This window comes from Nesoenas mayeri (assembly GCF_963082525.1).
Source record: "Nesoenas mayeri genome assembly, chromosome: 19".
Lineage (NCBI taxonomy): Eukaryota > Metazoa > Chordata > Aves > Columbiformes > Columbidae > Nesoenas > Nesoenas mayeri.
Window position 1 is genome coordinate 12810552 of NC_137568.1, and position 19772 is coordinate 12830323.

A 19772-nucleotide genomic window follows, 5' to 3' on the forward strand; every position below is an offset into this window, starting at 1 on the left:
TGAGGTACGGGGCATTGCGTTCGTAACTTAGTCCATATCATTGTGCAGTGGGCGTTTCAGGCCTGGGGTTCTCTGCGGCCGCTCCTTGCCTGGCCCTTCCCCGCTCACCGTCGCTCGCGCTGGTTTGGCGTGCAGCGCTCCCGTGGTCGTCTCCGGCTCCTCGGCGCGTCCTGCGGCGGCGCCTCGCGTGGCCGCGGCTCTGAGCAGCGGGAGCCGCGGGTGGCGGCGGGGCTGCCTGGGAGGTTCAGCAGGAGCTGGATCCAGAAGGAGCTCAGCACGACCCTGTGCATGCTCCCACGGGGATGATGGGGTTCTACCTTGGTTGACTTCTCTGCGGTTACAGTTCATTCTTGGTGAGTTTCTGAATTGTTTAGGAGGAGAATCCAGGCCTGGAAGCGCTCTGGAGCAGTTACCAATGCAGCAGAAAGAGGCCTTGCCAACCCAGTGGTGAATGTTTTAGTATATTAGAAACACATTTGGGTCCATCTAATCATTGTTATTTAACCTTTTGGAACAGACCCTGTGTGTGGAGAACTGAAGAGCAGGCCAGGTGATCCGTGCAGTCTAATGTGGTATTTCAGTCACCCTCTCACCTATGAGGAATTTGGAAAGGAGTTTCAGTTGTGTCTGAAAAGGAAGGAAGAAGCGCGAGGTTTGCAGTGTTTTTCTTCACCACTTCTCTGTGTGCTGGCTGACGAGACAGAACTCATTTTATCACTTCACGGGCTACAGCTCAGCGTGGAGCCGTGCGGCTGGGGCCGTGCGGCTGGGCCCGGCTGGGACTCAGCGTGGAGCCGTGCGGCTGGGGCCGTGCGGCTGGGCCCGGCTGGGACTCAGCATGGAGCCGTGCGGCTGGGGCCGTGCGGCTGGGCCCGGCTGGGACTCAGCGTGGAGCCGTGCGGCTGGGGCCGTGCGGCTGGGGCCGGCTGGGGCGCGGTGCCCGAGGACTGGTGGCTGCGTGTTGTCCAGCTCAAACCGCGCGGTGGCCCTTCTGGAGCCAGCGCTCAGCTCTGGGAGCAGCTGCAGGTTCTGTCGGGGGTTCTGCCCTTGTGTTAAACAGCATGTGATTCTGACTGCTGCGTTCGAGCCCTTTGATCTCTGCTGCTTTTGCTGCTGATTGATTGCACTTTGTTCCCTCCTCCATTCCTGCCATCCTCCGCTCAGCTCCCAGCAGCAGCAGCAGAGCAGCCACATGGCATCTGCTTTTTGTCCCTTTTCAGAACCAAGGAAAAAAACCCCTCAAAACAAAACAAATTATTTTTAAACATCAAAGGTCCATTTTTGTAAAAGAATCTTCCCATTAATGCTTTGCCTGTGTGTGGTTTTTGAAGCTGAAGAGAGAGGCTGGATAAAATCTGTGCCGGCGTCCCTTCCTTTCTTGGGCTAAGGATGGTTTACAGACAGCTGCTCGCTGACTTTGATGTTAGAACATTAATTATTAGAAGGTAACGTTACACCCGATTCCCAGGAGATTAGAGGTCCCCGAGGTGCTGGGTGGAGCGGGGTCTCCAGGGCGGGTTCGCTGCTGGGGAGAGCGTGGTAGCCGCTGCTTCACCTGCAGTGAAACGTGTTCCCCAGCGTACCTGCTGCCTGGGCTGGGGGTGAGCAGCGCCGCAGCGCTCCTCAGAGCCGGTGCTGGAGGGTGGGTGCAGGGTGTGCTGGTGCAGACAGTGGGATTCTCCATCATGTCCCGGCACCCTGCACAGTACGAGGGGGTCAGGGCTGCCGTGCAGTGGGGGGGGTCAGGGCTGCCGTGCAGGGGGGGGTCAGGGCTGCCGTGCAGTGGCCCCTTTCCCGGGATGGCTCCTGCAGCACTGGGCATTCTGAGCCCCACGAAAGCTGCAATCAGGCTCTTTCACCCGCTAGTTAGAGCTGACCCCGCTCAACTTTCTAAAAGCAGCCAAGGGTCCCACCCACACAACCTCGCTCTTTTAATTTCTTAAATTACCCTTTAGTGCCCACAAGCAGAGTGAGTGTTGCCTTGTAATTTGTGTTGTCGTTGTTGACAATTGAGGGAGACTCCTGTTCCCAAGGGGCCTGACGAGCAGTAGGATGGATGGAGAACATTGGGGCATTGGAGGAATGTATGGGGGAATAAGGGGAGGAGAAGTGGGCATCGGTCTTGCTCACAGAGCCCAGAGCAGCGTTAGGCTGGCGGCTGCCTGTAGCCTGCAGTGCACTATTGCGTTTGTTTTCAGGCTTTGTGCATTGAAACATTTCTCTGATTTAATAAGTTTGAGTTGCTCAAGAGCCAATAGGTGTAACTTCCTCTTGTGTATTTGACGCCGCTCAATGAGGTTGCAAATACTGTCCTTGTACTTTTTCAGGAGCGTCACAGCAAGGCAATGTGTTTAAAACTTATGGAAGCTCGTTTTTGTTCTGCAGCTTGTGGAACGAGAGCCGCTGGTGTGTCACCCTGATCTGCTGGAACCGCTTCCTGCTGGCCCAGAAGAGCTTCCTGACGAGTTTTTTGAAGTCACGGTGGACGACGTACGGAAGCGTTTGGCACAGCTGCAGAGCGAGAGGCAAGTTCTGCTGGTGGCCGAGGTTGCTCCGTCTCCTTTTGTTGGGCAGAGTGCCACTGCGCACGCAGAGCTGGCTGCGGTCGCTGGGTGAAGGGTTGTACCTAAGTTACTGGGTGTGCAATTCATAAATTAGTGATCAGCACTAGAAGTCTCTGCCCTTTATGCCAATGGAGTTGAAGGGCGATGTCCTGTTTCTGTGACAGAACCCGTGTTTTTGTGTGAACCAGTTGAGTGTTGGTGCATGGATAACTGGTTCATGTGCATGTTGAAGATTTCGTCATGAAGTGTCTGCAGTGCCTGCGTGGTGACAAGTTTATTGAGAACCACAAGCTAATCGGGGACGGGCCCTCACTGAGAAGGGATTCAGGGAAAGATTTCTTCCAGTGTTTTGCATTTCAGGGAGGTATTTGAAGCCACTTAACACCCCACCTCCCTCCCTCCCTCCCGCTATCTGACTTCACATTGACTAGTAGGAATTAAGTGGATGGAATTTGAAGCTTGTGATGGACAAATGAATAGAATCATAGAATGGTTTGGGTTGGAAGGGACCTTCATGTGGTTTCAGCCCCTGCCGTGGGCAAGGACACGTCCCGCCAGCCCGGGTCGCGCAGGCGCGTCCAGCGCGACCCCAGAGCCCCCGCAGCTGCGCGGGCAGCCGGGACCGTGCCGCCGGCGCGGGGGACGCGGAGGTCCGGCCTCGCGCCGGGAGCTCCCGCCAGCGCGAGCTGGTGCCGTCTTCAGCCCGTAAGAAACACCCCGTATTTTAAGCGACAGAATTAACCTCTTATTAGACCTCATCAGAAAAGACAAACGCTGAGACATTACTGAAAGAGAAACAAAGCAAAATCGAACTTAGCTGGAAAGCAAGACATGATGATGTTTGGAACACATAAAGAGTGTGAAGAAGCGTAGGAAACTGAGCTAACTATGCACCTTGCTGTTCAAGTAGCTTGCTGTCAAATAGTCATGATTTTACTGTACTCTTAGCCTCCCTATTATAACAGCGTTTTGCTGTCTATATGCTCCTTAAATAAAATAGTTTCATGACTGTATTTAGTTTGAAGTGGATCACAGCATGCCGTTAAACATTACAAGCGTTCTCCAAGCCTGGGGACAGCCTGCTTTACACTGACCGAGTCTGAGCTGAGCTTTTTACTTAGAACTGATATTTTTTTTTACCCACAGGCCACTGAAATCCACATGAGTACACAGACTGGCCCGAAAATTACTCTGCCGCTTGTGGCTCTGGAGTATTTAGTGGTACAGATGCAGGATCATTCGGTTGGGGGTTACTGGAATACAGCCCCCTCAAAAAGAGACCTGATATCCAAATTTGCTAGTGCTTGTAATCGCTTTTGCCCTCACAGCCAGGGATAAAAATAAAGGCACATTACAGATGGAAGTGGCACCAGTTGGCTTCTGATCTCAGCTGGTGAATTGTAACAGAAAGCAGCTACATACAATGCAATACTTTAAATGCAATTAGAATTCAATTCCAGCTCGGTGAAGGGCTGAGTGTTGGTGCAAAAGGAGGAAGGGAGCGGGTTGGTTCGGTGTTTGCTCCTCAGGCTGGGAGGCGGCGCTTTCGGGGCGTCTCGGATCGTGGTGCGAGGCCTCTGGTTTCCCCAGAGCTGTCCTGAGGCACCTTGCTGATTCTTAAAAGACGTCCTGTGAACTGTGTAGGCTTCACCAAAGTCTAGCCTAGTGAGCTGGTTGTTCAGAACTAAGTGCAAACAAGGAAAAAGGGCTAAAGCTGGACATGGGATCTGTTGGATCTAAGCTTATTTATTTACTTACTGGAAAATACGTAATTGTTTTCTTGAGTTTGTTTCATCTCAAATGCAGGTAGGTGTTTTTGCACCCGCTACTCCTAAAACACCACTCTACGGAGCCAGTTCTCGGATGATCTGAAACCTCTCGTTTTTGCTTTCCTTCCTTTTTGCTAATTAATACCCATTAATTTATTGTGCCCGTATTGTTTTTCCGCTTCAGTAGCTCTTTGCCCTCCCTGGAGTAATTGCATCCAACTTTACTCCCTGTTTTATTGGATTAATAAGTCCATCTTTTCTTGAGTAGTTTAAGTGAATGTTCCCCTGCTCTTCTTCGCATATTTTGTGGCATCTGCTCTAGTGAACTTGGTTTTAAACTTGTACAAGAAAAGTAATTTTATACAGTATTGTTGCTGATGCTCAGTAGCTCCATATCTGAGACTTTGGGGCAGGAACCCCAGGAGGTGGGGAGAACGCTGCGAGGGACGCGCGGAGCAGCCGAGCAGTTCTCATCAGTCCCGCTCGGGCCTTTCACTTCCTGAATAAAATAAAAATACATCTCAAAATGGCAAAGTGACAGCTTCTCTTTTCCCCGGTATCTAGGAAGCGCCTGGAAGAAGCTCCACTGGTGACAAAGTCGTGGAGGGAGGCTCAGCTGAAGGAGAGGCTGGAGCGGTACCCGAAGGTAGCCCTTGTTCCCCGTGTTCCTCCCCAGTCTCTCTGCCGGTCCAGCCCCGGGGCTTGAGTAGCTTTGGGAACCAGTTGTGGTCAACAGGATCTCGAGCTCCTTTCAGGAAGACTTTTCAAATTCCTCTCCCTGTTAATTTGTGGAAATAGCGTAACAGCCGTGCCGTGTAAAACCAGCTGTCCTGTGATGGTGTGGCTGAGCGGCAGGCAATGTCGCTGCTTTTATTTTGTCCTAGATGTTTCGAAACCCTGATGGTGTACACACAGCAGTTCATATGACTGAGCTTTCCTATCTGCCTCTCCTCTGCAGACTCTTACATTTTGATCGTATTGCATTACAAGTTACGTGATGTCACAGATTGGAGATATCTTACTCTGTAAATACGATCTGAATTCAGTTTTTGTCTTAGGTGATTTATTGGAAAAAAGATATTAAGTTCCCAAGTGAAGTGCTTTCTGAGTAATGCTGCAAGAGAGTGGTATGAGTTAGTTCAGACGTGTGGCAGGAGGATTCCCGTTGCTGTGGTCGCTTCAGGATACCTATACCCTGTCTGTACCTGCCCACGCGTGGCTGTTTACGTCTTCTCCAGCGCGTCGCAGCACCAGGAGCTCCCGCTCCCCGAGGCAGCACGGCTGCGCCACACGCCGCAGCCCTGCTCGGCTCAGCCCTGCTCGGCTCAGCCCTGCTCGGCTCAGCCCTGCTCGGCTCAGCACCCGCAGCCCTGCAGCGCCAGGCAGCCCGCGCCCTCTGGGAGCTCACAGCAGTCGTCAGCCAGAGCGCCGTTCTGCCCCTCTAGAGCAAATATCTCAAATCTTCCCAGTGAAAAAACCCACTTGCTCACAAATTCTAAGCCAAGGACAGATGTTACGGAACAGCCAAAACCGACTGACCTCATGTATTTTGCCTCTGCCGTAGGTGGTGCTGAGAGTCCATTTTCCAGACCGTCATGTTCTACAGGGGTTCTTCCGCCCTAGTGAGACTGGTAAGAGCGATTTCCACTTCAGTCTGCGCAGCTGCAGCGCATCATTGACGAGGTGCGTGACGAGAGGGCGGCTCTGGACACAGCTTTCTGCTGTCCAGGGAAGTCATGCTGCTCAGAAAAAGCAGCAGGAGCAGGTTACACCATCCTCATAGGGCCCCTGGGCTGGATGAGAAAAGTCTGGGGTAATTCACTTGGGTAAGGGGAGTTTATTTCCAGCACTACTTGATGGAGACACTCACGCTACTCGATGTCAAAATACTGTGCTCAGGAGTGTCCAAATGGTGTGTTACTGAGATGAGTTTGGACACTTCTCTGTGTTAGAGATTAAAAGGTTTTAGGAAGGAACCACCACCACCACTTCCCCTCATCCAAAACAAGCCAAAAACACAGAAAGAAGAAAAAGAAGCTTTACCTACTATAATGAGAACAATGGAACGAACCTTTCCGCCTCCGTCAGTTCACAAACGGCGGTCGGACTGTGCACCAGGTGGCTCTTAATGGAGACCCTCTTCCTCTCCACTGGCAGTGCTGGTTACCTGCACTTTTGTTTTTTGGTACTTCTGTATGGAGCAAGAACTAACACCTGGTTACCAAAGTCCCACCTGGCTGGGCTCTGCAAACCTTACAGCTGCCGTTGGATTTCCTAGGGAGAACTTCACTGGCATCCTTAGGTCTTGCTGTGCGACCAGCATGTCTGAGTGTTGCTGCTTGTGGCTTTTTCTCCTCCAAGAGATTTGCGATAGTAAGTGTTCTTTGAGGAAAAGGCAATCCGCAGACGTTGTATAGGGCAGTTCTGCTGTTACAGGCTAGCTTCTTTTGCCCAGCATTTGAATAAACAAAGGTAATTCAGCAAACCTCTCTCTCCTTTTTTCACAGTTGGCGTTTTGAGAGACTTTGTAAGAGCCCACCTTGCCGATGCCGACTTGCCGTTCTACTTGTGTGAGTGTGCTGTTGGTATTTGACCTTATTTTACACAGTCTGTTCCTAGCTGTGGTGCATATGGGATCTTGTGATGACCTGGGGAGGAATTCCTTCCCTAAATGCAGCCCCAGGGTGCATGGGGGTGTAAGCTGCTCGCTTACCCGCATTGTGCTCCTGCCTCATCAGAAGGCTGCGTGGGCAGGGTGAGCATCTCGCTCTTCAGAGAGCAGTGATCCCTCCCATACCTGCTGTACTTGTTGTTTCTGTTGCTGGGTGGTCCTGTTTTGTAACTTGTTTTTTAACTTCAGTTATTGCACCTCCCAGAGTCATCCTGAACAACGAAAGTTTGACACTCTTTGAGGTAAGGACTCGTGTGCCCTGTGCTTCTGTGCCTTGCTGCTCCCCTTCACCTGCCCTGTGCTTTAGCTACTTTTGAAATAAACTGCGTGATGTAGTGATCCCAGTCGGCTTCTTAGGCAGGACTCATGGACCCAGGTGCTTTGGAGCACAAGCTCTTCACCAGAAGAGGTCCACCTTGTGCAACAATACGCGCTGGCACGTTGTGGCAGGGTTGGGGGGTTCGCATTGTTTCATACATACACTCAGGGCTTTACAGACTCTGAGCTGTATTTAACCTTAAACATGATTACAAGAGCTGAGCTGGTGTGAGTTCGCTGTATCTGTAGTGGACCAGTGTAGCAGGAGGTGTGACACTGGGTTCGGGCAGGTAACTCTTCCATTTCTGCAGCAGGAGCTAGAGGCCGTAAGAGACAAGGATCTGACTTCCTTGGCAGTCACTACGTGAGAATGCACCTTGAGCCAGCTTGTGCATTGGGGAATACGGACTCTGTGTAACTTTTCTCAAAGGCTGAAATTTAGTTTTTCAAACCCAGATTCCCGGAGGTGTTTTGCAAATGTCAAAGTGGTCTTGAAGTCTCTGGCCAGAGGCTCTTGGCTGTGTAAACCACACGCGTGTTGAGAGACGGACCAAGTGATTTAGCCCGTGACTTTGCCCGCGCGTGCCGCGTTTACCGCGCGCTGTCCGTCCGAGCTGGGCGGCGCTGGCAGGGCGACCGCTCAGCGTCACTCGTGGGGTGGAGGGCCGAGCAGGCTGCCCTGGGAGTTCTCCTTCGGTGCCCCCGGGGGAACAGAGGGACGGAGAAAGGGACTCCAGGTGGATTAGGTGGGGATTAGCACGTCTCTGATGGTGTTTGTAATGGAGCTTTCCAGATTCCACAACTTCCTAACCCGGACATGTGGAAGAGATACGCGTGCAGCTCCTTGTAAACTGTTCAGGGAAGCAAAGTGCGGATCTCTGTGCTCACAGCGGGAAGTCTCCCCCCTCCCCGATACCCCATTAGGAACTGTCTGCTGAAATTCGAAGTTTTGGGGGCGGCTTTGTTGGTGCTGGAGCTCCTCGTGCTGTCGCCACGCGTGTGACAGGTTTCGCTTCCTCAGGAGTCCCGGCGCCCTGGGGGCCGCAGCCCTGCCTGCTGCTGCGGTTCGGGAGTTGCCGCGCTCCGTTTCTGCCGGGCCGCGGCATGCCCGGCGTGCCCGGCCGTCTGGTGCCGAGGCGCCAGGTCACCCTGAGCGGGGAGAGCAGCAGCCTCTCCTCCCAAAGCCATTTTGTATGTTTTGATTAATAATGAAAATACCGGTGGAAAGCGCTTTGTGTCTTTGTGCCAGGAGCTGTCGCCATCCGGGTATGAAGGCAGGTCTCCCGGCTTCCTGCAACTCGTGCCGTGTCGCCCACATCTGCCACCCAAAACACTGTTTCGAGGCACACATGGTGATCATGATGGGAGATGCAAAGGACAAATCTTGTCTTCAGATTTCTGAGAAATCCCACAGAGGGGAAGCTGGCTGTATTTGTGTTGGTAATGATGTATTTGGAAAACATTCAGAGGAACAGCAGATAAAAAATGTTGTGCACTAGTTAGCATTTGTGAGGCGAGGGAAGCAGCCGCAGCGCCGTGACCAGCGCAGGCTGGTCTGCCGCGGCACACGTGCTCCTCTCTGCCTCTGTCTGTCTGTCTGTCCTGTGGTGCTAAGCTGTCCCGCCTGAGCACCCCCCTCACCTAGAGCTCCTTCACGCGCGTTGTCTGACGTGCTCTTTGGAAAGCCGTTTCCATCACTGCGGAGCGTGGTCTGCGCAGCTCTCGGCAGCAGAGGTCTCCTGCAGAAAACGGGTGGGTTTCTGTCTTTCTCCGAGGTTTGGCTGGGATGTGCTCCCAGATTTCCTGTCTCAGCCTCTGTGTCCCTGCGAAATGTGCTGCCTTCTTTTCAGTGTCTCTGTAGGAAGTGATATTCTTCCCCACCCCATATGCCACATTTTCCTCTAGAATCTCACGGGCTTCAGGTTTTGGCACTCTTTATTTTCTGTTTAAGATGGGCTGTTACGGCAGGAATGATTCTGTGTTTTATTTGGATAAAGCATCAAACAGGAAGGAAACAATTCCCGCTGAGAGCTCGTGGTGCTGTTCTGGCTGCCCGAGCTCTTCCCCGCTGGGCTGGTGCCGATCCCCGGCCAGGGCAGGGTTTGGTGACGCTTTGTTCCCCGCGACCGGGGCGAATCCCTTTCGCTCCCCCGTGTGCCCGAGCCCGGCGCGTCCCGTGCCATCGTATCGCCTGCGTGGCGGGCCCCTGTGCTCGGTCCGAGTGCTCGGCCGGGGCCGAAGGGGCGTTTTCCTCTGGGAAGAACCAGGTGCAGGGTCGCTCTGGCTGCTCGAACAGGAGCTGCCGTGTTGTGTCGGCCCTGCTGGGTTATTCTCGTTATCGATCTGTTCACGCTCTCATACGCATCCGAATGGAGGTAACGGACAAGATCTGGGTAGGCTGCAGGTGCTGTGTACACCTCTGGAGTGTTCGTTATTCGGGAATAAAGTGACTCTCAGAGGAAGCAAAGGCAATCACAAGGAAGATTGCACTGAAATCTAATTATCTCAGTGATAACTGTGAGCTATAATTGAAATTCTGTGAGTCTTAGATTTCTACCTTTTGAACATGAGATTTTGTGAATTACCTTGTTCTGTAAAGGCTTTTCAATTTTTTTAAAGTGGTTTATTCTCTTTTTCCTCTCAAGGACTTCCTAGATTCGCGTTCCCCAAATGCTGTGCCTAAACTCCTGAGAAACAGAGAATGAGAGCTGAGGAAACCAGAGAGTAAAGGAGTAGAGGTCGGCTTCTGGCTTTGCACAGTGAATTCTTGGTGTTCTAGGGTGCCTCGTGTCCTCTCAAAGTACGTGACACTGCCTGTCTAAACGAAGCGGACTGCCGTTACTTTTAAATATGACTGTGGCAGAGAAGCATCCAATTATTTATTCCCTTCAGTTTGGTCATAGACTACTTAATTGCTTTCTGTTTTCCCTTTTGAGAAGTGCCTTGGTACACAGGGAGTTCCAGCAGCATCCTCCAAGAACGGGGGCATTCTCGTGATGAACTTCAAAAGGACTTTGTGGAAACTTGTGGTCTCTGCAGAGCCGGTCGGAGCAGAGCCCGAGCGCGGCGCTCCGGGCACGGACCGCTGCCGGCGCGGCTCCTTCAGGCCTCGCTCCGTGGCTCCTGCTGGCACCACAGCCTCGGCGAGGGCGGCGGTGCAGCGGCTGCCCCCGTGGCGCGACGGGAGCCGCTGCCCTGGGCCGCTTGCCCTCGGGAAGCGCGTGGGGCCTGAGCCAGTAACACCAGCATGGCTGAGCACAGGAGTGTTTATCAGTGACTGGAGTCTGTGCTGAAGCCAGTAACAGGAGTCACTGCAGACAGCGGAGAGCCATCTTACCGACACTTCTCCCCCTCTCACTCCATTCAAGCTGATAAGATTGGAACCACGTTCATTAAATGCGATGGCTCACAATGAAGGGAGAACCTTTATGCTGCAAGCAAAACTGGGGAAAAACAAAAAGACTAACATTGTCAACTTGTTTGCCAAGGTACCTGGGCTGAAAGAACTGTCTGAAGTGAACTCTCCCAAAACGTGTGTGTATTTACAGTAAAGTGAGCACACAGACTGGCAGCAACATGGAGGTTTTGGAACCCATGAAGACTTCAAGGCATCGCTTTGGTTTATTTTTGTTATTGCTGTTCTTGCTGGCTGCCTTATCCTCGTGCCCCTTGAAGTGTTTTATAATGTTCTGCTCTGCAGAGCTGATCAGCTGCAGAGTTCCCTCTTGTAGGACTTGGCTTTGGATTCCTTACAGCTCTGGTTGCTTGTTGTGCTTTTCCAGGCTAGCTGAGCTTTCCAAAGTGGCTCTTTAGCTTATTTCTCCTCCCCGAAACAGGTGCTGCTGTGGGGCGTATCTGGGCTGCGGTAGTGGAAAAAGTCCCTGATTGCTGAGTTAGTGCTAGGAAAGAGTTAGCAGAAGGTGAGAGTTCCAGACGCTGGAAAGGCCTGGGCAGCCCTCATCTGTCTGCAGAGGAGCTGAAGGGGTACACAGGCTTCCACATAAATATTTATGTCTTCTGATCAGGTCTCGGGGTGCACGCGTGTGTCCTCCGGCCCGCACCGCGGGGCAGGAGTCCAGAGGAGCTGTTTGTTCCTCCTTTGCCTTTGGTTCTGTGTCCATGTCCAGCTTGTCACCGGCAGCTTGGGCAGCGCCTCTGGCACGCTGGTTCAGGGCGGCCAACTGCGGACTGAGCAGCGGGAAGCGTTCTCTGCTTTTGGCAATAGAATTAGTGCCATTTCAGAAAAATTACTTCAGCAGAGTCAGTCTGTCGGAGGTCTTTCCAGTGGCGGGCCTTGTGGTTATTCCACTCACTAGCAAAGAAAATTGCAGTTAACGGTGAAAATCATTCAGCCCAGAGGATGGCACTCCCCGTTCTGTATGAAGCCTTAGCCCTTACGTACCCGTTCGGGATTCTCTCATCTGACTGGAGTTGGTAGCGCTCGGTGCCCGCGCTCGGTGCCCGCGCTGGGTGAGGCGGGCCCGGTGGGACCGGCCTGTGTGGCTGATCTGGGGGGAAATCCTGCCAAAAACGCGCCCTGTTGTGCTGCCAGCTTCAGAGGCCGGATCCTTCTGATCGCAGCCCAGCGGTCAATGAATGCTCTCCATACCTGGCTTCCTGCTCAGAACAGTGCTTCCACATCTTATCTTTGCCTTACGAATTCGAAGGTCCCCTGCTCCGGCGGGGCCAGACCTGCAGGCTGCGGAATATTTGTCTGCTGGGGCAGTTGCCGTCCACATTGAGCCGCTTTGTTCTCGGGTTATAAACACGAGCCGCTTGGTGGCTTTGCCCGTTTCTCCGTGACGGCAGTGTTTATTTCTGTTTCAGCAATGCTTTGCAGCCTTGCCGGGGAAGCTTTTGATCCACTGGCTTTCCGGTTGAATTTTCCAAGAGCTGGTTTATATGTTTGGGATGTGTTTACTGTGCAGTATTTCATATTGGTGGCTTGGGTTTCTCCTTCCACACTCGTGTTCCTTTGAAGTGCTTTTTTTCTTATTCGTCTTTTAACATCAAACTACCAGCAGACCTGTGGCACTCTAATCTTTTCAGATCATGTAACGGAAAGAATGCTTCTCATTCTGGCAGCTGCAAGTTCCCCGTGGACAGCAGCGGCTGCCGCTCCGACAGCGTCACCCCGTCAGAGAGCAGAACAACCGTGCCTATAACATACGGGTTTTGCAGTACTCTGTTCTAGGATATTTTGAATGTGTGTGTCTGGAGAGACCCAGTGAAGAAGACGTATCGGGATGTTATCTGGGGAGAGTTCTGCCTGAAATATTTTCTGTGCTCTAGAGAACAAGTTACTAAAACATGCAGTAAGACAAAGCAGAGGTGTTTCTCTTGTGTACCCCAGCTGGACTCACAGGGGACTGTTGTTCCAGGCAGATGTGTTTGCCCGGGATGTGGCGGCCCAGCCCTGTGCTGTCGGTGCTCCGCGCCGCCCGTGCCCCGTGCCGCCCGTGCCGCCCGTGCCCTGCGCCGCCGGTGCGCCGCTGCCACAAACCGCGGCTCCGCGCCGGGACGGGACCCGCAGCTCCGCAGCTGCGTGGCCGCAGGTTGAATGTGGCTTCGTGAGCAGCAGGCTTCTCTTCGCATATCAGGAACCGAAAGTGTTCATTTGAGCTTCGGCAACTGTAGCTAAGTAAATTGTCAGAGCTGTGTTATTTAGATCTTTTAAAAGCTGAGGGGTGTTGTTGGCAGCGACAGTCCTTGCGTGGGGAGGGCAGCAAGCAGCGCGTTGGCTTCACACAGTATCACAGTATGTTTGGGATTGGAAGGGACCTCAAAAGATCATCTTCCTCCGTTCCTCATCTCATCGGTGACTTTCCGATCCCTTCAGAAGAAAGTTGCCTGTGCTGAAGGCCTCGGGTGGGACTCTGGGGTTACACACAGCTCTTGCTGCTGCTGGCCTCCTCTGTGACCTTCGATCAGTTAATTAATCGCTTTAGGTCTCTGTTTTTCACCTGTACAAAAAACAACCAACCAACCACACACAAAAAACCCCCAAGTGTCATACTTGCTTACATTTTTATTTATATTGCACGTTGCTGCTCATTCTATATATATACACATATATAAAATTGCACAGTGGAACAGTATTTTCAATGAGATTCCTAGGTGCTGTTGCAGTAAAAACAATCTAACTGTATCTTGTAAATATGCCTTGCGCAGTGTGACTTTAACATTGTAATTTGACAGATTAATAGCATCTATTTTCCCAGTCAGAATGGCGTTTGTATCTTTGGCTGGAAGTCCAAGCAGCAAGGAAGATGAACGCTGAATATTTGAGTATAGCAGCTCGCTGGTGACTCATTCGTGTTGTAGTAATTCTTTGCATAAAGCTGAATGGGGTTCCTGAATATTTGTTTCAAACAGCCTGTGATCCTTCTGGTCGGTCTGACAGGCTCAGTTTGGCCCTGAGAGGTTTCTAAGTCTGCTTTAATTCACAGGATATTCTTGTAAGAATTCTATGCAGTGAGGTTAAGAACTGCAGAGTTTTTCTTTTGGAGAAAACGATACATGCATTAGAACGACTGACAACGAGGAAATAGCAGCTGACTTGAGAATGTAGGCTTCAGGTGATGGTCTGCCCAGTGTTCAATCCTTGCCTTCGTAGCAGTGATAGACAATAATAAAGGCTCCAGCTTTGGGTTTGCGTGTTTTCCTGGGCTGCAGCTATTAAAGCCTTCTCATCTTTATGCCAAGACATTCCTTGGCCAGTGGGATCATCCCACTGGCTCTTTTTTCATGTGACATTGGTGCCGATTTAAATACTTTGGTGTTACAAAAACTCTCAGTGACGGGGGAGAGCCCCGGGCGGCGCGGCCGCTGCCTCCCGCGCCGGCGCGCAGCGGGTGCGGGGCTGCAGCACCGCGGCCCCGCACCGGGGAGCCACGCGGGGGCCGCACGGGTGGGCCCGAAGCCTGAGCTGAGGAAGCGGAGCTCGCGGGTGCGAATTTGGCCGGAGGGGGCCGTGCTGGCTGCCCCGCGGGTGGAGCTGTGGGCAGGGGCGCATTCTGCGTCCCCTGAGCTGCTCTCTGGTTCCTGCGAGTTTCTTTCAGTTAAAAGATTTGGAACTGAAACATTTGGACTGATGTTTTGCCAGCAGTGGGAGATGGTTGTGGAGGCTGATCCCGGAGCTTAGAACTGGGGTTATTTGTGTGCCTGCGAGCCCGTGGGTAGAGGTTCGTCCTCGGGACAGTCTGTGTGTCTGTCTGGCTCTCGGGCTGTGTCTCTGCTCCCTTTTCCCTTTGTGCCTCACGCAGGCCCTGCCATGGATTCTCTGTGACCCCTTGGGGCCATTCCCACCCGGGGCTTTGATGTGTGTGCCCAGAGCCTGATTGACAAGGAAGCGCTGGTGGCGGCAGCGGGAACGAAAAGGGCAGGGCTTTGAACTAAAGGGCTTTGAGCTCGAGATGCTGTGCTTACTTATCTCCTGCAGAATGTTAATTATTTACCAAGATAATTGGTCGGGAGAGGAAAAAAAGAGAGGGGAGGTTATTAAAAAATTCCAACACTAACACACTACAAAAACCTCATTTTCCAACTTGCAGCTGGCATGAAAAGGATGTTGTGTGTAAAAGGGCTCGAGTGTATGTGTGTTGGGGGGGTGGCTTTTTAAGGCACCCATTTCGTAAATAGAGGAATCCCTTCAGACGAATGCAGCGGAAACATCAAAGCTCCTGCAAGAGTTTTCTCTGGGGTTTCTAAACCGTGTCTGGTACTTTTTAATTAAAAAAGTTTATGGAGAGCCGTCTTTGTGACTGGAGCAGGAACCTTAGGCCCTGCTGATGGAGGAATGAAATGTTAAAAGACATAATAAATAATGAATTCTGCTAAAATGTCAGTTCGAGGACCACTTGAGCAGGAGATGAGACTTGGAGCACATTGGTTGGTGTGTCCCGCTTCAGTCTGATGTGACAGTTTCCTACAGCCTTTGGATTAATGTCAAAAAATCTGTGGTACCCCATGCTAATTTGAAGTTTGCGGCCAGGAAGACAGGTGGAGCTGTTTGGTGTTGTCGGTCTCTGCACCGGGCAGCATCCGCAGGGCCCCGGTGAGGCGCGGGGCTGCCGCGGGGTCCGCACTGCCGCGCGGCGTCAAGCCGGGGCACGTCCGGTGTCGCCGCGGTGCTGAGCCGCGGCGCTGGGGGGGCCGGGCGGGCGGCCTGCGCAGGGGTCCCGCGCTGCGCCTTCGCGGTACAGGGACACGCGCGTGCTGTTATCTGTGTATGTACTGGATCAAGTGTGAAATTCAGAGCTGTTGTTTTGCCAGGGTAAGTTTACCTGTAGCTGTCTGACCTGTCTCTAATGTTCACGGTGAACTGTGGAAGCATCTATAATACAACCAGTGATCTCTTCCTTTCCCTTTTGCCGCAGGCTAAACTCTTTCCGACGGCTGTGGTTCATTTCGGGTCTGAGCAGTGCAGGGGTGAGTGGAAGTTCCTCTCTTCTTCAGCAGGCTGTGTAGCCCCTATAGTAGACCCAGAAGAGTTGCATCCTTTTGTTCAGAGTCCTTCTGACAAAAGATCAGCTGTCCTTGGGAAAGCTGCTCAGTGTTCGCATTCCGAGTGGCCGAAGCTCTGGGGAGGCAGCTTGGTGAGGTGCCCGGGCACGGGTGGGGGTACGGCCGTTCTTAGGACATCGGCTTGGCTCTGGAGCACCAGTTGTGTACTGTGGGGGCAAGAACAATAGAAAAATGACTCTGTAGAAGTAAACTTGATTGTTCAAAGCATTAACTGGACAAATTACTATGAAACACTTTTACAGACCTGGTGTAGTGGACTGGCTAGAGATGGGAGAACAGATCTCAGTCTTTGCTTCTGCAACACCTCCAGCTTGTGCTTAGAGTCTCTGTTTCTCCCAAAGATTAAAGCATGCTCTGGCTTCCCAGAAAGGTTTCTGAGATGCGGTGAGGACTGAGAGATAATGTCAAACTCTCGAGGCCTGAGTGATGGAACAGAGCCCCTTGAGCTGTGAAAGAAGCAGACTGGCAGTGTCCTGCACGGGTGGGGAGGCGGCGCGGGTTCAGCGCAGCGAGCAGCCGGCGCTGGCTGCGCCCAGCGCTGCGTGGTTCTGCGGTGCCTCGTGTCTCTGTGTTACAAACAAATGTTTGGGTTTCATTTTTAAACAGATTGTTACCTGAAATCGGACCTGCTGAGCTCGGCAGTTTCCCCTTCTGCGGCTGATTTATTAGCAGCCAGGTATGTTGGGACTGAATAGAGTTGCAAATGGATATTTCAGTGATGGGCAGCATGAAATGAGCCCATCTTAATACAAAGAAATGCGTTCTGAAGATAACGGGCTTCATTTGCTGCCGAAACGGTCATACTTGGCTTCACAGCCTTGCGAGTCCTTCTTTGCAAAGTAGGATTTCAGTGACTAATCAAATAAATCCTAGAGCTTTTATCATAAAAAGAAGAGCCTTTTCAGTCCGACTCAGAAAGTTTAAAGATGGTGGTGGTCCAAGGGGCTGTTATGCAAAAGTGAAACTTAATTCTATTTGCTTATTTTGTTCTGCAGATGTTTGTCCACATCGTCGGTTCCTTCTGCCTCGCCACCCGTGGAATCAACAGCTCCGTCCGTGTCCGGGCCAGGACGGGGAAGGGACGGAAGGACAGACGAGGCGGAGCCGGCCGGCGCGAGCGGGGCCCCCCGCCCGCCCAGAAGGGGCCCTGGGAAGGTGCCCAAGTGGCTGAAGCTGCCGGGTGAGGGGGCGGGGGCCGTGTCGCCTGCTCAGCCCTGCCGCTGTTCTTCCTCTGCCGCTGTTCTTCCTCTGCCGCCGTTCTTCCTCTGCCGCTGTTCTTCCTCTGCCACTGTTCTTCCTCTGCCGCTGTTCTTCCTCTGCCGCTGTTCTTCCTCTGCCGCTGTTCTTCCTCTGCCGCTGTTCTTCCTCTGCTGCTACAGCCCCTCGTAGTACTTGCCTTTCTCTGGATTTTTTTTGAGTTGGTCTTTCTGTTTCTGATCTTCACTGTGAAACAGGAGCGGTTTTCCATGGTTGAGATTGCAACCAAGTTTCCGTTATTAACTTTTTCTTGGTTTATCCTGATTGGAAAACTGCAACCTTGTTTTTAGTCTCCGAACCAATAGCTCATGTGTACTTTGGTATGAGAATTTATACAAAATAAGTAACTAGAATAATGGTTCTCGAATTAAACAATTGACAATATTCACTTCTTGATGCAGTGGCAAAGAAAACAGGAGGGGAGGGGAGAAAAAAAAGTTCAGTCAACCCCCTTAACAACCATAAAGCTAGGAAGAACGATATGGAATTCCCTGGCTAATAATGCCGTGTTACCTTCCCGCGTGCTGATTTGGTGGTTTGGTTCCGGAAGGGGCTGTGGGGCTGTGGCTGCAGGGCCGGGAGCAGCGGCCGGCGCGCTCTGCTCTGCTCTGGGCTGGGCTGCTCCTGGGATACCGGTGCAGTTCATTTCCACGGTGCTGGAAGCATTCCACTTACGTATAGAACTTCCTTTCCTAAGTAAAGATGATCTGTTTGAAGTAGGAAATAACATCTTGCCTAACTGTGCAGGTTACCCACTAACAGCTGGTATGAAAGCTTAATAACATGCTCTAACGTGCACGTTGTTATAATAATGTGTAGGATGAAGTTCCCGCTCCAGAAGTCGGGGTGTTTTCACCGTTCCTCTCCCCCAGAGTGCTCTTAGACCCACGCAACTGAGCACCGCGGTGTGGAGACCGCTCCGCAGCCACCTCTGCGCACGGGAGGCCGTGCCCCGCGCCGTACAGGGTTAAGTGTTTTGATCCTCTTGTGTTTATTTTCCAGGTGGGAAGAGATGAACCGTTCTGGGCCGCTGGGTCAGTGAGCAGTCGGCTGCGCCTCTCCCGATGAACCTGTGCAGAATGTGTAAGAACGCCTTGGTGGCCCTGGAGAGATCTTACCTGTAGGAACGTTAGGTATAGATAGAAAATTGCTGTTTCACACACCAGTTTCACCTTTTGGAGGAGTGTAAGGCCTGTTTGTGGTCTTCCTGACTACAGAAGCAAGGTCAGAGGTAAAATTCAGGGTTTCTTGCATGGAAATAATGAATAGAGAATTAAGAGGGAAATAATCCATATGTGCTTTCTGTGAAGGACTTTTGTTTCTATACCTATTTTTAAATTCAGTTCTTCCCTTCGGAGGTAACTTGAGTCTGGCAGCCTGAATTCTCGCAGCAAGATACAATCTGATTCAGTTTTACCAATAGTTCAGTGCTGCACAGAACAAGACTTCTCTCTGCTTTTTGCTGACGGGGGTTAGTGCTGCGGATAATTCTGGGCATAGGTGGCTGGAAAGTAAGCGAAGAAGAGCTCCTGAGGTCACTTAAACAGTTCAAATAGGCTTTTCCCGTGAACCTTTTGGTTTGCTGCACTCATATCATTTTCAGTTGCTGGAATCTTCTTAACAAAGAACATGGTTATCTATTAATGGATGCATATGGAGTTTGTTTCTGCCCCAAGCTCTGTGTTTTAATTTCGCTACATATAATTAACATCAGTAGTTGCAGTGAGGAAGAGACATGCAGGAAAAGCGTTTCTTCACAGGGCCTCCCGTGGTCGGGTGCTCCCGCAGCCCGGTCGCTGTTGTGCGCAGCGCTAGTGCAGGAGGCGGCGCTGGCCCGGGTCGTGGCCTCCTGCAGGTGTGCGGGGTGAACGTTGGTGGTGGCAGTTGCACTGATACTGGAGACGAGCTCCCTGGTGCCACAGTAGCCACGGTGCTGCATTTTCTCTGAAGTCTTCTCCGCGGTTAGTGATTCCTGCTGGACAGCTGGGGTTCCACGCTACAGTAAAAACATGGTTTCCATTTTCCCTGTACAGACAGTTGTTCCCTGAACTACGTGTGCATCTGCTCAATCTGTAGATGTAATAAAGCAGAGTGGCCATAGGAGGCCTTTTTGTCGGTCTCTTTGATAATGTGTTTCTTCCCCCAGCACCCGGTTTCCCTGTCCGTTCGCAGGGCCCTGCTCCCTTTCAGTGGCTCTGTCACACTCTGTCACACTCTGTCACACTCTGTCACACTCTGTCACACTTTCACGCCTCATTCCCTTCCTCCCCTTTTTTTTTTTTTCTCAGCAGAGCAAAACGGAGCTTTGTACCATCTGAATGAACTTCAAAGTGGCCAGAAAGGGCACCCGGGGTTCCTGGCACTTGTCATTGTCTCCCAGCCTGGCCAACATTTCCCTTCAGGTCTAATTACTTCCAAATACTCCCAGATGCTTTGAAGAAACTCAGAGGGAGGGGGAGGCATGAAAGAAAGGTGGAAGAGGAAGAAGGAGGCTCAAAGTGGAGGGAGCAAAATGCTTTAGCAAAAGTGCTGATTGATTTCTTATAGAACGCCCAAACATAAACAGGGAATGCGTGTGGCCACTGGGGAACGCAGCAGCATGGCGAACAGCTGCTGCGCTGAGCCCGTCCTGCGCAGAGCGGGCCCTTCTGGCACTGCCGGGCTTAG

General features: G+C 52.0%; 1 protein-coding gene across 4 annotated transcripts in view; it reads left to right on the plus strand.

Annotated features, from left to right (window-relative positions):
* The window catches only part of ASPSCR1 (ASPSCR1 tether for SLC2A4, UBX domain containing), a gene marked incomplete at its 5' end in the record, with an annotated part of 33191 nt that extends 13983 nt beyond the window's left edge, over nt 1-19208 (plus strand). For 2 of the 4 annotated variants that reach the window (XM_080356476.1, XM_080356475.1), the window contains 9 exons: nt 2386-2529; nt 4902-4979; nt 5898-5964; nt 6841-6903; nt 7194-7246; nt 15701-15752; nt 16455-16524; nt 16844-17003; nt 18108-19208. In XM_080356476.1, coding sequence (XP_080212602.1) covers nt 2386-2529; nt 4902-4979; nt 5898-5964; nt 6841-6903; nt 7194-7246; nt 15701-15752; nt 16455-16524; nt 16844-17003; nt 18108-18173 — 753 coding nt within the window. In that variant the 3' untranslated portion in view covers nt 18174-19208. Of the gene's footprint in view, nt 1-2385; nt 2530-4901; nt 4980-5897; nt 5965-6840; nt 6904-7193; nt 7247-15700; nt 15753-16454; nt 16525-16843; nt 17029-18107 lie in introns of all 4 variants that reach the window. The other 2 variants (XM_080356473.1, XM_080356474.1) reach the window with 2 other exon arrangements.
* Nucleotides 19209-19772: the final 564 nt, after the last annotated feature.